Here is a 17595-nt window from a genome sequence, read left to right as displayed (position 1 = left end):
TCTTTGTCAGTTTTAATAAATATATTACTAAAGCATGATGTGTTAGCGCTCTGTCATTTACAGACAGTAAATTTCCAAGAAATGTCCAAAAACCTTCCCACTAACTTGCATCTTTACTGATAAAACTATAAAGTGTATTAACAATAATCTGTGAAAATTAGGTTTCAGAAAACATTTATCATTTGCTCATCACCAAGTAAAGTGTTTTGACTTTTTTTCATTCGTTTAAAAAATATTAACACAGAAGTAGAAAAAATGGTCTTTTACAGCTACTGAAATATATTTTTAAATGTTTGTAAAGTTGAATTAGTTATATAAATGTTGTGTGTTAGGAAAAAACTGATACCAGAAGCCTGTCATTTCACATAGGTCAGAAACTTCACCTTATAAAATCCTGGAACTCTGCAGTCACAAGGAAAAGTATTTGCATTGCAAGAAGACAAACTGACTTTTGACCTTTGTCTCTGAACACAGAGCAAATGTGACAAAAATAAGATTTAAAGGTATCTTAATTGCTAATTCTGTTTCTGACTGAACAGAACACCTGTTCTTTGTCCACTCACCAGAAAGGTCGAGTGGAATCTAAAAATAGCTCAACCTCATAAAATAAAACTCACCATAGCAAGTGGTTGAGTATATGTTTTGAGCCCTGTAACGGACCTAGAATATCCAGGACCTTGTCCTAACATTGTTTGAGTGATTTCTCAAATCCTTTTCTGGGATCCTTCCCCAACTTAAATAAATGAGTTATTAATTCTGGGTCCAAATTTGGCATCATCATGACTTTGTCGTCAATTACAGGCTGAGATCACTCAGCTCTCATGATGCGCCTTTCCTCTTTCTCTAATGATCTGCATATTCTTGCCTTAATATAATCTGAGACATGTGTAAAAGGCCACCAATGCTTTCCTCTTGGGTGATGTATAATTTTCCCTAAATTGGGAACAAATATTTTTTCCCCAAAAGGGTCCATTACTATAGCCGTGTCTTTACTTTGTTTCTTTTTAATGATGTCATCATCAATATCCAAATCATGTTTGCATTCTAAATCAAGAATATATTCATTCGCGTCTGATTTAACAGCATGTAAATCAAATTCTTGCATTAAGGAATCATTTTTCTTAGTGTGTAACTGACTTTTACTCATGTTGTATAGGACATCTGATTTTTTTTTTTACCGTTATGGGTTCCTCTATTAGATGATACATCATATGAATGCTTCCGTTTTTTAAAACACTTACCACCAGCACCTCAATTTAATTCTTCCTCATCAGATACTGAAAAATATTCCTCATCCTCTGAATTTCTTTTATCTTTATTTTTATGTAAAACGTGTTATACTGCCTCTCGTACAACCCCTTGTAACCTTTTTGCAAGAATCCTCCTTATTAAATCCTCCTGACAGGTACTTTCTATATTAGACTCACTAATATATTTATATAGCTTTTTACTAATTTTTTTCTCAGCAACAAACTCAAAAATCTGTGAAGAATCTGCGTTTCTTCAACTAGAAATGACTCACGGACTGAAAAACGATTGTTATAAACTGTCCACCGATCGTAATTTCTACCTTTGTTTCAATAAAAAATCATTACTACTCCAACTTCCTAGAAAAATAGACCGAATAGTTAAAAAACAAGGTCTATTTCCCCACGCTGTGTCATGCACGTTAACCCCTTCACTGCCAGGTCTTTTCCCCCCTCAGGTGCCAGGCCTTTTTTGGCTATATGGAACAGTTCACGCTTAGGCCCTCATAACTTTTTGTCCACATAAGCAACCTACGCCAAATTACCGTCCTTTTCTTCCAACATTCTAGGGATTGTAGAGGTACCCAGAGTTTGTGGGTTCCCCTGAAGGAGACCAATAAATTAGCCAAAATACAGCAAAACATTTGTTTTTTTCAAACAAAAGAGAAAAAAGGGCTGCAGAAGAAGGATAGTGAATTTTTCCCTGAAAATGGCATCAACAAAGGGTTTGCAGTGCTAAAATCACCAGCCTCCTAGCTTTCCGGAACAGGCAGACTTAAATCAGAAAACCACATTTTTCAACACAATTTTGGCAGTTTACTGGAACAGACTAAATTTTTACTATTTTATGTGCTTTTAGCCTTCTTCTAGTTAGTGACAGAAATGGGTTGAAACGAATGCTGGATCCCGGGCAGCTAAATATTTCTTAAAAGTAGACCAAATTCTGAATTCAGCAAGGGGTCATTTGTGTAGATCCTACAAGGTTTTCCCACAGGAATTAACAGCTGAAATAAAAAAATATTGAAATTGAGGTGAAACAAACAGCCATTTTTCTTCACATTTTACTCTGTAACTTTTTACTGCGATGTCATATTTTTGAAAGCGATATACTGTTACGTCTGCTGGACTCTTATGGTTGCTTGGATATATAGGGCTTGTAGGTTCATCAAGAACCCTAGGTACCCAGAGCCAATTAATGAGCTGCACCTTGCAATGGGTTTTCATTCTATGCCAAGAATACAGCAATTCATTTGCTGAAATATAAAGAGTGAAAAATAGGTATCAAGAAAACCTTTGTACTTCCAAAATAGGCACAAGATAAGGTGTTGAGATCAGTGGTTATTTGCACATCTCTGAATTCTGGGGTCCCCATACTAGCATGTGAATTACAGGGAATTTCTCAAATAGGCGTCTTTTGTACACACTGTCTTACATTTGGAAGGAAAAAATTTAGAGAAATAGAAGGGCCAATAACCCTTGTTCTGCTATTCTCTGTTCCTCCAAGTCTCCCGATAAAAATGGTACCTCACTTGTCTGGAAAAAAAAATGTTTAGGCTGACAAGTGGGGCAGAATTTTTATCAGTATAGATGAGACACTGGTGAGTGGTAGGAATTTTGTGCATTCCAGCAGATTTCAGAAAATTCCATTGCAAAAATGTGGGAAACAATTTGTGATTTTCAGCTAAGTTGGAGGTTTGCAGGGCATTGTGGGTAAGTGTAGGAGGCTGGTTGACATGAATCACCCTAAGGGGACTCCTGGCAGTGCCCATGTCTACCAAATAGGTAACCTCACCCTTCTTTTCAACAATTAGATGGGGTCCATTCCATTTGTCCTTGAGTGCTCTTGGGGCCACAGGCTCCAATACCCACACCTTCTGTCATGGATGGTACTAAGTCAGGACAGGCTTCTGGTCATGCCATTGCTTTTGCAGCTCCTGGCTGGCCTGAAGGTTTTTACTGGCCTTTTTCATATACTCAGCCATTCTGGATCTTAGGCCAAGTACATAATCTACTATGTCCTGTTTAGGAGCTTTTAAAGGTTGTTCCTATCCCTCCTTCACAAGAGCAAGTGGACCTCTTACAGGGTACCCAAATAGGAGTTCAAAGGGGCTGAAGCCCACTCCTTTTTGGGGTACCTCCTTGTAAGCAAAAAGGAGGCAAGGTAACAGTACATCCCCTCTCCTTCTGATTTTTTCAGGGAGTCCCATTATCATACATTTGAGAGTTTTATTAAACCTCTCAACCAGACCATTTGTTTGTGGATGGTAAGGAGTGATGAACTTGTAGGTTACACCACACTCCTTCCACATTGCTTTGAGGTATGCAGACATGAAGTTACTACCTCTGTCTGACACCACTTCCTTAGGGAAACCCACTCTGAAAAAAGATTCCCAGGAGGGCATTTGTCACTGCAGGAGCTGTAGTTGTCCTTAAGGGGATTGCTCCAGGATACCTAGTGGCATGGTCCACTACCACAAGGATGAATCTATTGCCTGAAGCTGTTGGAGGGTCAAGGGGGCCAACTATGTCAACCCCTACCCTTTCAAAGGGCACCCCAACCACTGGTAGTGGAATTAAGGGGTCCTTTGGAGCGCCACCAGTCTTGCTACTGGCTTGGCAGGTCACACAAGAGTGACAAAACTCTTTAGTGTCCTCTGACATATGAGGCAGGTGAAACAAGGGGACAAGTCTTTCCCAAATTTTCGTCTGACCCAAATGCCCAGCCAAAGGAATGTCAGGGGCCAAGGTAAGAAGAAACTCTCTGTACTGCAATGGAATGACCAATCTCCTGGCAGCTCCAGGTTTAGGGTATCTTGACTCTGTGTACAAGAGGTTATCTTCCCAATACACCCTACGGCTATCACTGACATCCCCATTCTGCTGTTTGACAGCTTGCTGTCTTAAACCCTCTAATGTGGGACAGGTTTGCTGTGCCACACTCAGCTCTTCCCTGGCAGGCCCCCCTGCACACAAAAGCTCAGCAGTGTCTGCTGCCAGCTCCTCTGGTGTCAGTTCTGCACAGGGAGAGGATTCCTCTTCCTCAAAAGGGGAATCATCTGTAGAGGGAGGGATAGTGGGCAGGGATTTACCCTTTCTACCCCTAGTTTTTGGGAGCACTTGGTCCATTGTTCCAGGATCCAAGTTTCCCTGTCCTTTTTGCTTCTTGGCCTAAGCCCTTGTCAAAGCAAAACTATGCCCAGGAATGCCCAGCATTGCTTCATGAGCCTCCAACTCCACTTCTGCACAAGCTGGTGTCTCCAAATCATTGCCCAATAAGCAATCTACAGGTACTTCAGTGGCTACCACAACTTTCTTTGGACCAGTAACCTCCCCCCACCCCACCCCCAGTTGAGATTCACAACAGCCATTGGGTGGCTAAGAGTGTTGTTATGAGCATCAGTCACTTGGTACTGTTGGCCAAGAAGGTGTTGATCAGGGTGGACCAGTCTTTCTATCACCATAGTTATACTGGCTCCTGAGTCCCTGTAGGCCTCAACCTCAACACGATAGATTAGGGGTAGTTGCTTGTACTTATCCACATTAAGGGGGCAAGCAACCATGGTGGCAAAGTCAGTGCCACCATCAGAGACTAAAACAGCCTCTGTGGTCTCCCTAACAAGACCAACCCCAACTACACTGCCAATAGTGAGCCCAGCTACTCCCTTGGATTGGCTATTAGTAGAAGACTTCCCACCACCATTGCTATTACTAGGAGCACTAGAGGTTGCAGTTGGGGTTGTGGTGGTGGGAGGTTTGGTGTTTTTCTTTGGACAAGTAGAATCACTTGCCCAAAGGCCTTTTACTTTACATAAATAACACCAAGGCTTTTTCTGATTGTTAGAAGAGGATTTGGACCCACCAACCCCAGAGGATTTTTGTGGGCCTGATGAAGACTCAGAATGTTCACTTTTGTCCCCACCTTTGTCAGAAGACTTGCCATCCTTCTTCTTGCCATCCTTGTCACCCCCTGGATGAACTTTTCTGTTCACTCTTGTTCTGACCCATTTGTCTGCCTTCTTTCCCAATTATTGGGGAGAGGTCAGATCTGAGTCTACCAAGTACTGGTGTAACAAATCAGACAAACAATTGTTAAGAATATGCTCTCTCACGATCAGATTATACAGGCTTTCATAGTCAGAAACTTTACTGCCATGTAACCAACCCTCCAAGGCCTTGACTGAACAGTCAACAAAATCTGTCCAGTCTTGAGAGGACTCTTTCCTGGTGTCTCTGAACTTAATCCTGTATTGTTCAGTGGTTAAGCCAACTCCATCCTAGAGTGCATCCTTCAACACTTTGTAATTATTGGCATCACTTTCTCTGACAAAAAGAAGCCTATCCCTACCCTTTCCAGTGAAAGATAGCCACAAGATAGCAGCCCACTGCCTTTGAGGGACCAACTGTACCATACAGGCCCTCTCAAATGCAGCAAACCACTTATTAATGTCATCCCCCTCCTTGTAAGGGGGACTATCTTATGCAGATTGCTGGAATCTTGCTCTCTAACAGGATTGCTATCAGAAATACTGCTGCTGCCACCATGGGGACCTAACCCCATTCTCTGTCTTTCCCTCTCCATGTCTAGGGATTCCCTGTCTAAGGCCAGCTGCTGCTGTTTAAGCTTCAGTCTGGTCTCTTCCAACCTCAGCTGTCTGAGTTCCCTTTCCATTAAGTTATCCTCAGGGTGGGAGGCTTGGGAATGTTTGGACACAGAGGAGATTTGGGAATTTGCAGAGACTGTCCCTAACTGGCTGGATCCTAGTAACCTGGCCTTTAGGAGTGAAAGATGCTCTACTAATGTGTGAACCTCTCCCACTACCATTGTCACTAGGGGGCCTGCTAGAGGGCAGGACTTTGTAAGAACCCTCCCCAGCATCTTCAGGGAACTCCTCAGAGTCTGACTGGGAAGCCTCCCCTTTTTCCTTTCTCTCCTGAGATGGGCCAGACTGGTTCTGGTTATCCTGTAAGAGCAGGTTAAAGAGAAACTCTTTTGTTGGATTCTTACCTATGCTTAGACCTCTATCCAGGCAGAGACCCCTCAAACGTTTGTAGTTTAAATTCTCATAAGTTGCCTGAACAACTTTGGGAGTGATCTCTACTGAAGACATGATAGAAAAGGTTTAAGACAGAGAGAGAAAACGTTGTAGAACTTTAGAAAGCACAGAGAAAAAAGTTTTCAAACTTTTGGAAAACTTTTAAAAGTTTTCAAAACTTTTCAAAAACGTAGTAAGTAGTTTTAGAGCAGAAAAGTAAACTGTTTTGGTCCAATGTACATATACTGAACTATTTTGTATATGACTTTCTAGTGAAAAGCACCAAATGACAAAGTGGTAAAGCAGTTACAAGTACTTATCTCACTGCTGCACCACCAATGTAGGAGACTGGACTGGCTTATAATGGGTACCTTGTGGTACTTACACCTTGTGCCAGGTCCAGTTATCCCTTATTAGTAGAAAAGAGGTGTTCTAGCAGCTTAGGCTGATAGAGGTAGCTATGGCAAAGCAGCTTAGGCTGAACTAGGACACATGCACAGCTCCTACTATACCACTTATATCATATAGCACTATATCACAAGAAAACACAATACTCGGAGTTACTAAAAGTAAAGGTACTTTATTTTAGTGGCAATATGCCAAAAGTACCTCAGAGAATACCCTCACTTAGGAGGTAAGTAATATACACAAATTATATGTACACAAACCAAAAACAGGTAAGTAACAGTTAGAAAAGTAGTGCACGCAATGTAGAATCACAATAGAATGCAATAGGTAGAAATAGGACTAGGGGCAACACAAACCATATACTCCAAAAGTGGAATGCGAATCACGAATGGACCCCAGGCCTATGGTAGGTTATAGAGGGTCACTGGAACTGTTAGAAAACACTAAGGGTGTCCAAGATACCCAACCCCAAGACCCTGAAAAATAGGAGTAAAGTTACCCTACTACCACAGAAAGGCAGTATAGTCGAGATAGGGGATTCTGCAAGAACAACGACCACCAGCAAAACACTGAAGACGGATTCCTGGACCTGAGGACCTGTAAAGAAAGGGGACGAAGCCCAAGAGTCACGCAAGTGTCCAGGGGAGGAAGGAGCCCACTAAACTCTGGATGAAGGTGCAAAAGGGCTGCCTCCAGGTAGAAGAAGCCAAAGATTCTGCAACAACGGAAGGAGGCAGGAACTTTTCCTTTGGTCAGAAGATGTCCCACAACGTGCTGGAGGATGCAGAGTTGTTTCCACGCAGAAATACCACAAACAAGCCTTGCAGGCTGCAAGAGTCGCAGTTGTGGATTTTGGGTGCTGCTGGGGACCAGGAAGGACCAGGATGTCGCCCCTTGGAGGAGGAGACAGAGGGGGCGCTCCGCAACTTAGAGGGCCCATGCAAAAGCAGGCAGCACCCGCAGAAGTACCAGAGCAGGCACGTAGAAAATCTGAGGACAGTGGTCGACTCAGAGTCACAAAGCAGGGTCTCACGACGTCGGAGTCCAACTCAGCGAGATGGGCAATGCAGGACAGAGTGCTGGTGACCTGGGATAGGCTGTGCACAAAGGAAGTCTTGGAAAAGTGCACAGAAGCACTAGCAGCTGCAGATCAAGCAGTACACAGGATTACTGTCTGAAGTGGGGAGGCAAGGACTTACCTCCACCAAATTTGGACAGAAGGGCCACTGGACTGTGGGAGACACTTGTACCCAGCTCCTGTGCTCCAGGGACCACGCTCGTCAGGATGAGAGGGGACCCAGAAGACCGGTGATGCAGAATTTTGGTGCCTGCGTTGGCAGGGGGAAGATTCCGTCGACCCACAGGAGATTTCTGTAGGAAAGTACCATCTTGCCTGGCATGTTACCCCCATATTTCACTTTATGTATTTTGTTTTAGCCCTTGTGTCACTAGGACCCTGCCAGGCAGGGCCCCAGTGATCATAGTATTCGCCCTGTATGTGTATCCTGTGTGGTGCCTAACTGTATCACTGAGGCTCTGCTAACCAGAACCTCAGTGGTTGTGCTCTATCTGCTTTCCAAATTTGTCACTGCAGGCTAGTGACAAAATTTACCAATTCACATTGGCATACTGGTATACCCATGTAATTCCCTTGTATATAGTACTAAGGTACCCAGGGTATTGGGGTTCCAGGAGATCCCTATGGGCTGCAGCATTTCTTTAGCCGCCCATAGGGAGCTCTGACAATTCTTACACAGGCCTGCCACTGCAGCCTGAGTGAAATCACAACCATTTACCACTGCACTTAAGTAACTTATAAGTCACCTATATGTCTAACCTTCCCTTAGTGAAGGTTGGGTGCCAAGTTACTTAGTGTGTGGGCACCCTGGCACTAGCCAAGGTGCCCCCACATCGTTCAGGGCAAATTCCCCGGACTTTGTGAGTGCGGGGACACCATTACACGCGTGCACTATACATAGGTCACTACCTATGTATAGCGTCACAATGGTAACTCCGAACATGGGCATGTAAAATGTCTAAGATTATGGAATTGTCCCCCCAATACCATTCTGGTATTGGGGGGACAATTCCATGATCCCCCCGGTCTCTAGCACAGAACCCAGGTACTGCCAAACTGCCTTTCCGGGGTCTCCACTGCAGCTGTTGCTGCTGCCAACCCCTCAGACAGGTTTCTGCCCTCCTGGGTCCAGTCAGCCTGGTCCCAGGAATGCAGAACAAAGGATTTCCTCTGAGAGAGGGTGTTACACCCTCTCCCTTTGGAAATAGGTGTGAAGGGCTGGGGAGGAGTAGCCTCCCCCAGCCTCTGGAAATGCTTTGATGGGCACAGAAGGTGCCCATCTCTGCAAAAGCCAGTCTACACCGGTTCAGGGATCCCCCAGCCCTGCTCTGGCGTGAAACTGGGCAAAGGAAAGGGGAGTGACCACTCCCCTGACCAGTACCTCCCAGGGGGGTGCCCAGAGCTCCTCCAGTGTGTCCCAGACCACTGCCATCTTGGAAACAGAGGTGTTGGGGGCACACTGGACTGCTCTGAGTGACCAGTGCCAGCAGGTGACATCAGAACTCCTTCTGATTGGTGCTTACTCAGTAGCCAAACCTCCTTTTCTGGCTATTTAGGGTCTCTCCTCTGGGCTATTCCTCAGATAACAATTGCAAGAGCTCACCAGAGTTCCCCTGCACTTCCCTCTTCGACTTCTGCCAAGGATCGACCGCTGACTGCTCCAGGACACCTGCAAAACCGCAACAAAGTAGCAAGAATACTACCAGCAACACTGTAGCGCCTCATCCTGCTGGCTTTCTCAACTGTTTCCTGGTGGTGCATGCTCTGAGGCCTGTCTGCCTTCACTCTGCACTGGAAGCCAAGAAGAAATTGTAGCAGGCTGGCCTGGCTTGTAGTGGGTACCAAAGGTACTTACACCTTGTGCCAGGTCCAGTTATCCCTTATTAGTAGAATATTAATATATTATATTATTGTGAAAAGCAGAGAGAGCATAAACACTGTGGTTCTGGTTAGCAGAGCCTCAGTGATACAGTTAGGCACTACACAGGGAACACATACAGGGCATACATTATGAGCACTGGGGTCCTGCCTGGCAGGATCCCAGTGACACATAGGCAAAAACAAACATACATACATTGAAAATGGGGGTAACATGCCAGGCAAGATGGTACTTTCCTGCAGTAAGAAAATGGTGCAGGGTGCATTTGGAGCACACCACCCTGGAATCAGCCAGATGTTTAGTTTTCAGATGTGTCTAGGTCTTGTGGATTTTTCTACATGGCAGGGTCCCAAAGTCCAAAACGTGCAGCCCTCACCATTCCCAGTGGGACGATTTTGAGAGTTAGCCAAGCTCTCATGGCCCAAATGTAAAACCAAAACCCAAAATAATCAAATGTCCTCTTGCTTGCCGTGGGATAAGATATTTTAGTGTGTGGCCCATACTGGTTGGTAGCCACTACCCCACTATTTTTTGTTTTTTTTAATTCCCTGACATCTAGTAGACTTTCTGCCCCCTGGGGTGTGGATTAGGGTAATTGCCCCATCTGCCCAGTGGTGGGCAGAACAACTTTGGCCCCATTTATTTGGGGTGGGGGCATGGCCATTCCCCCACCCTCTAATTTTGAAAAAAAAATCTTCCCTGGTCTCTGGTGGCTTTCTGCCCCCCCCCCCCTTGGGGAAAGACGTGCCTTCCAAAAATAGGCCGATCTACCCCCAAGGGGGAAAGATATGGCTAACAGTAATGTGTCACCATGGGAGGCGACCCTTGTCCAAGGGGCTGCCCCCGCCAAACAAAACACACACATACACACACACCAATCCCTGGAGCCTAAGTGGTTTCTGACTCCCCGGGGGCAGATTGGCCTAATAGAAATAGACAGATCTGCCCCTAAGGGGGGCAGAAATGCCCTAAAATACATTTTCCCCCAGGCGAGCGACCCTTCCCTAAGGGGTCGCTCCCCACATCTAAAAAAATAAAATTAACAAAAAAAAGAATATCTCTGGTGTCTAGGCTCGGCCTAATTATAATAGGCCTTTCCTTTCCTTTCATACCTCTGCCTGCTTTCTCCTCCCAAGCAGAAGAGAAATGCTCAGCATTTCTCTTCCTTATCCCAGTGCGATGGGAGGTGACCTCTGATCAACACCCAATCGTGTGCTGACGTCATCAGATGTTACTGGGGGGAGGGATCGGGGTGGAAGGGGAAGCAATTCCCCTTCCATCCCTGACGGGGGGTGTGGGTGGGAGGCCCACGGGGGAAGCACTAGCGTGGGCCGGGTGCAGCATATGCTGGGCTCGTCCTCGGCACATGGGAACCATAGTGCAGGGCGAGCCTAGCTTGTCCCAGGCACCCAACCGGTTAAAACCATTCATACTCCAACTTCCTAGAGAAACATACCAAATTGTTTAAAAACAAGGTCTATTTCCACTAGAAATAAACATACACATTGCGTCGTCTATGTTACTAAAATAAGCCCAAAATTAAATTTTACAAAATTACAGCCCGTTCTATAGCGCAAGCTTGAAGTGCCCTCTCTTGCCAGCAAAGAACTTTACTGATCGTCGCCAATCGCAAGGTGGCGAGTAACTGTAAGGTTATTTAAATTTAAAATCCAATAACATATTAATTCAAAAGTCACAGAATTCTATTTCACTGCCTCACAGCAAAGACTTAAAGTATTTTCAAATTATATTCAAACCAAACTATTTGTTCTTTCTCTTTTTTTAAAAACACTTCAATTAATTACTATAAAACTACCCATAAATTGGGATAGATCAAAAACTATTCTATGCCAAACATGACTATTGCCAAAAATAAGCCTCATTACAATTTATGGAAAAAATAAGACAATATAACACAATAGTTATCTGCTCAGAAGCAGCAAACAAAAGAGGGAGAAAATGGTGGACAGGCTGTTCTTATGGGACTTAAAAGTCTATTTTATTGTGATGTATTTTGATTCTATTCTGGAAGCTTTTAAGTGGCTGCTCCAAGGTGGAAAATAAAAGGTTGATGCATAATGCCAGCCCCCTGTCTTGACATAAACTTAAGAGGCATGCTTGGTCTGGATTGGACACGCTAGATATTCAAGTCAAGCGGCAGATGACAGAACTGAGCATACATGAGGAGTTTAGGACCTAAAGTTGGTCAAGCGTCCATTGAGAATTTGGGGGTGGAAAAAGTAGGAGTCAGAAGCCATACAGTAAGAGGGTGGAAGGGTCAGTAGCAATTGTTAGAGTACTTGTTGGACCTGGCCCTTTTTGCAGGGTCATCCCCAAACATTTGGCCTCCTTCCACCTATTTTTCCTGACCTGTTTTTGTTGGCTTTTGAACTCTGAGCACTTTACCACTGCTAACCAGTGCTAAAGTGCATATGCTCTCTCTGTAAATTGTACTGTTTATTGGTTTATTCATGATTGGCATATTTGATTTACTAGTAAGTCCCTAGTAAAGTGTACCAAGTGTGCCCAGGGCCTGTAAACCAAATGCTACTAGTGGGTCTGCAACGCTGATTGTGCCACCCACATAAGTAGCCCTGTAATCATGTCTAAGACCTGCCACTGCAGTGTCTGTGTGTGCAGTTTTAAACTGTAAATTCAACTTGGCAAGTGTACCAACTTACCAGGCCTAACCATTCCCTTTTCCTACATGTAGGACACCTCTAAGGTAGGCCCTAGGTAGCCCCATGGGAAGGGTGCAGTGTATGGTTAAGGTAGAACATATACTATTGTGTTTTATATGTCCTGACAGTGAAATACTGCCAAATTCGATTTTCACTGGTGCAAGGCCTATCTCTCTCATAGGTTAATCTGGGAGCTGCCTTTAAACATGATTAAAGCATAGCTTCCCTTTGGGAGCAGATAGACATGTGGAGTTTGGGACCTCTGAACTCACAATTTAAAAATACATCTTTTAGTAAAGTTGGTTTTAAGATTGTGTGTTTGAAAATGCCTCTTTTAAAAAGTGGGCATGTTCTTGCTTGAACCATTTTTGTGGCTCTGTCTGTTTGTTGATTCCCTGTCTGGGTTAGTTTGAAAGTTGGGCTGTTTGCACCTCCATCCAGACAGTGACACAAAGGGGGCTGGGGTGTAGCCTGCATATTCTGATGAGCCATCTGTGCTAGGAGGGAGTGGAGGAGTGGTTACTCGCACCTGAAAGGGCTGTGCCTGCCCTCACACAATGCATACTCCAACCCCCTGGTGTGTGTCTGAGGCCTTGCCTGGGCAAGGCACGATTTCACAAACAAGTGAGACTTTTCCTTTGAAGTAAGCCTACTTCAAAGGCAAAAATGGTTATAAGAAGAGCACCCAAAACCACAGAGACTTTAGACACTTCATGGAGAAGAAAACTGGAACCAGAACCTGCATCCTTCCAAGAAGAACTTCCTGGCTGCCCAAAGGACTCATCTGACTGCTTTCTGTGAAGGACTGCTGCCTTGCTGTTGCCCTGCTGCCTTGCTACTCTCTGGCTGTGGTGGTGAAGAAGTGCTCTCCAAGAGCTTGGATAGAGCTTGCCTCCTGTTCCCTGAAGTCTCAGGAACAAAAAAGACTTCACTCTTGCAACTGGACTCCTTGTGCAGCGAAAATTTGATGCACAGCCTGCTTAAAACAACGCTCAGCCTGCCGCGCGGTGAGAAATTCACCGCTCGCCGAACCGAAACAACCCAGCGTGACCTCGCAAGGAGAAGATCGACGTGGCGCTTGCGTCGCGGCCGGAACTTTGACGCACAGCCCACCGGATCGACGCACAGCTGACCTGAGACGACGGAGCCCGACTTCCAGAGAGGAATCAACCCAGCACCTGCCGTGTGCAAGAAAATTCCACGCAATGGCCACCGGATCGAGGCAGCGCTTGTGACTTTGCTCCGCAAGTCCAGGATTCCATGCACAGACCCCGGGCCGTCTGAAAACCCCGCAACCCGAAGAGGATTCTCGTCGAGCACCGGAAATCGACGCACAGCCGTCCCTGTGTGAAAACTAAACAACGCATAGGCGTTTGCGGCCCGAGAAATCAACACGCACCCCCTTTGTTTCCACGCATCTCCTCCTCTGCGGCTCTTTGTGGAGATTTTTCACGCAAACCGGGTACTTTGTGCTTGAATGAGACTTTGTTTGCTTTTAAGAGACTTAAGACACTTTATATCACTTTTCAGTGATATCTCAACATTTACTTATTGCATTTTAATCTATTTGACCTGCATTTATCCAGATAAATATTATATATTTTTGTAAACACTGTGTGGTATATTTTTGTGGTGCTATATTGTGTTATTCTATGATTTATTGCACAAATACTTTACACATTGCGTTCAAAGTTAAGCCTGACTGTTCAGTGCCAAGCTACCGGAGGGTGGGCACAGGATAATTTGGATTGTGTGTGAATTACCCTGACTAGAGTGCGGGTCCTTGCTTGGACAGGGGATAACCTGACTGCCAAACAAATACCCCATTTCTAACTGTTTTGTTTAGGGCATAACAGTTTGGCTCAAACAATGGATATAATGTTGTTAGCTTAGCATACTCCTAATGAAAGCACCCTTTTTCACATCATCAATAGAGTGACAGAAGTGAGCCCCTTTCCATACTGCATATGCAGAATTTCAAGGGCAGCTATTCTTGCAGGGGTTTTGAAGACATATTTTGAGAAGAAATCTGAAGATCTAAAAATAGCTCCAAAGAACAATAATACTTAATACATTTGTGAGTACAGAATCAAACCTTATTAAGGGGGTAGAAATACAGGAGTTCACTGCTGCAGCTCACAAATGTTCATACTGATAAAATGTCCTGGAGATCCATGACTCAGAGATTGGCAACTGGATCAAGGAGAGGGTCAACTTAGTGCCAAAGGAAGTGGATGGAGGGAAGCCCATATAAATCAGCTGAAATTGGGGAAAAGAGTACCCTGATTATAGGCAGGCATCCTTAGCGGCAATGACAACTGTAATGAATATTGAACATAAAAGATTTCCCTTTCTTGATAGGTCCACTCCACAACTCATGGAATTGTACACAATTACTGCAAAAGAATCTTGGGTTTATTAATTGTATGTGATATATTTTATTTCAAGTACTGCTTAGGTCCTATAGGAGGTCTTACCTGTGTGAAGAACGGATGCCAGTGGATGGCGCTGTCATTGATGAACAGATCCTCTTGCTCTGCAGACTTGAGGCTGAAGCTCCCAACTTTGACAGTTTTTGCCTGATAATTGAAGTAAATCCAGCTCATAATCTCAAAGTGCGTGGGTGGGTCCCCATGAGCATCAAAGGAGACCTCGTCACCAGAGGAGGTTTTAAAATGAACATTTTGCATGTAGTGATGTAACTGCCCAAGAGAATCGAGACAAAAATAGGATAAGTATGACAAACAATGGCATACAAAGGTGATGCAAATAGCAGGGATTGCTATGACTAGTGCACAGAGGCTATGAATAGGTGCCATCTTATGGAGGTGGAGGGTGGGGCTGGGGCAAAGGATAAAAATAAATAAATCTCTGAACTGTGGCAGTTGTGATTGTGCAGACCATATTTCATGGAGCTGCTCAGCAAACATTTTAGTTTAACAAAAGCAAATTTTTAAAGTGGGAATTGGTTTCTGTATAACAAAAAAATGAATGAGAATTTTCTCTCAGGATGTGGGGATAATTTTTTAGGTTGAGCGTAAGCATACGACCTATTATTTACTTTTAAGGATACTTCTTCTGTGGGCTTCCAGCTATTTCATTAGTTTCAGTGTCATTTAAAAATCCTTGCTTGCTAGTGGTCAGTCATGCATCATTGCCCCCCCTCTTCTTCTGTGTGGGAGCAGGGACCAACTACTGTATAATTGTGCTTTGTCCTGTTTATCTTTTCTGGACTTTTCTTTTACTTTCTTTTCTCCTCCTGCCCAGGGAGGCTTCCCTTTCCATTTGCAGAGCATTCCTCCCCTCTGCTTAGGTGTAAACAAAGCTATAAATCAGGCTGTTATCTTGGTCACATTTGGTCTTTGTGGGCTCTCTGCACCCTCTCTCAGCTGCCTGGCTATCGCCCTTCCTTGGCTTGGATTTTCCTTACCAAGCGTGCCTGCCTTTATGCTGAGAGCAAGGGCGGAGGATTGCTTGTAATTGAATTTAGCCTAGGCACCCAGCTCTACTAGGGCTCTGCAATCCTTATAGACAGTGCCCACTTCTACTCCATACTGGGATCCCACTCATAGCTCCATCAGTGCACCTCAGTTCACACACTCCAAGCCCTCAGCCATGCAGGTGGCAGGAACCCCACACACTCTCCCTGCCAGAGTACCTCAGTTCTTGCCATCATTACACTATGCTGCTCCAGTATTGGGACAATGGGCGCAGCTCCCTCTGTGCACCACAGTTCACACAATCTAAACCCTCAGCCGTGCCAGTGCCAGGAACCCCACACATGCTGTCTGCCAGAGCACCTCAGTTCTTGTAGTCAGTGCACTCTGCTGCTCCAGTACTGGGACCTCAGGCGCAGCTCCATCAGTGCACCTTAGTTCACACACTCCAAGCCCTCAGCCGGGCCACAACCCCACACACGCTGTCTGCCAGAGCACCTCAGTTCTTACAGTCAGTACACTGTGCGGTTCCAGTACTGGGCCTAGAGCACAGCTCCATCAGTGCACCTCAGTTCTACCCCGCAAGGTCATTTTCTTTCCTATACTTGGACCCGGCTCCCATACAGTTCCATAACAGCAGCTCAATTCTAATATTCAGACACACTGCCAAGCCAATACTGGACCCAAAAGAGCAAAACACAGCTCAGCCAATGCACCTCAAGTCTAACATCCAACACCACAGCTCCACCAGAATCCATCAATTCTAACATTCAGTGCACATTTCTTCTCAGTACTAAGGGTCACACACACGCCCTTCAGGACTCCTGCTTCTAAGACAATGCCACTCCCATACTGGGCCCCACTCGCAGCTTCACCAGGGCGCCTCCAGGCTAGCACTCTCCAACACTGGCACGCCAATACTAGGTTCCACATATAGCTCCATTAACATACCTCACTTCTGACCTTGGGTGCCCATTAAAATTCCAGAACTACAGCCCACATACAACTCTGTCAGTGCACCTCAACCCTAACCTGCAGCGCCCCATTATTGCAATACCAGGAATTACACAGTGATCTTTTTATTCCTCACTCGCTGCCTTTCTATTATTCCAGCACTGGGCCGGGACACTCTGTCTATACCCCAAATCCTGATCTGAAGCACCCCAATGTTGCTGTATTGGGGCTCACTCTGCTAAGGCACCTCATGCTGTTCTGCAGCGACCCCTGATGTTCCACACTCTGACTTCTGTTTGAGGAGGTGGAGGAGCCAAATAAATCTATTCTTAGCTGCCACCTTTAGGTGGGAGTGTCTGTTTCGCCTTTCTCAGTCCATTCTTTCCTTTACTCTGTTTACTCTCAATGTTTTCTTTCTCCTCTACTTTTCTCTTTCCAACTCTTAAAATCCACACACTAACAGTTTCGCTCTTTCTTTCAACTTCTTATTTCTACTCCTCTCCCTAATTTTCCCCTCTTCTTCTTGCTACCTGCTCTATAAAAACTTGAAAAAACATGGCTATCTCTTTCCTTGTTTCGTTTCTCTCTTTTTTCTTTATCAGACGTTCATTCTTTCACAATTGTTTCTCTTTCCTTCATTCTTTCTTTGTTTTGTGTTCGGTCTTTCCTTTGACTCGATATGTGTACTTTCACTTCTTTTTTTCAATCTTTCTCTGGTGTTTTTCTTTTCTTTATCTGTCAAGTCAGGTTTGACTATAAATCCCTCTTTTTCCCATCTGTATGTGGAAGCCACAAGTTACTTGTTGGGACCGAAGTGTCAAAGTGGTTTTCCCATTCTATGTCTGTGGGAAATGTGTCAGTACATACATGCCCTGGTT

General features: G+C 44.8%; 1 protein-coding gene across 1 annotated transcript in view; it reads right to left on the bottom strand.

Moving 5' to 3' along the window:
* The window catches only part of LOC138262488 (vomeronasal type-2 receptor 26-like), a 376030-nt gene that overhangs the window by 199697 nt on the left and 158738 nt on the right, over positions 1 to 17595 (bottom strand). The window contains exon 4 of the mRNA XM_069212381.1: positions 14804 to 15028. Within this exon, the coding sequence (XP_069068482.1) occupies positions 14804 to 15028 (225 nt within the window). The remainder of the gene's footprint in view (positions 1 to 14803; positions 15029 to 17595) is intronic.

The sequence above is a fragment of the Pleurodeles waltl genome, chromosome 10 (assembly GCF_031143425.1).
Source record: "Pleurodeles waltl isolate 20211129_DDA chromosome 10, aPleWal1.hap1.20221129, whole genome shotgun sequence".
NCBI lineage: Eukaryota > Metazoa > Chordata > Amphibia > Caudata > Salamandridae > Pleurodeles > Pleurodeles waltl.
This window is presented reverse-complemented; position numbering and strand designations above follow the sequence as displayed.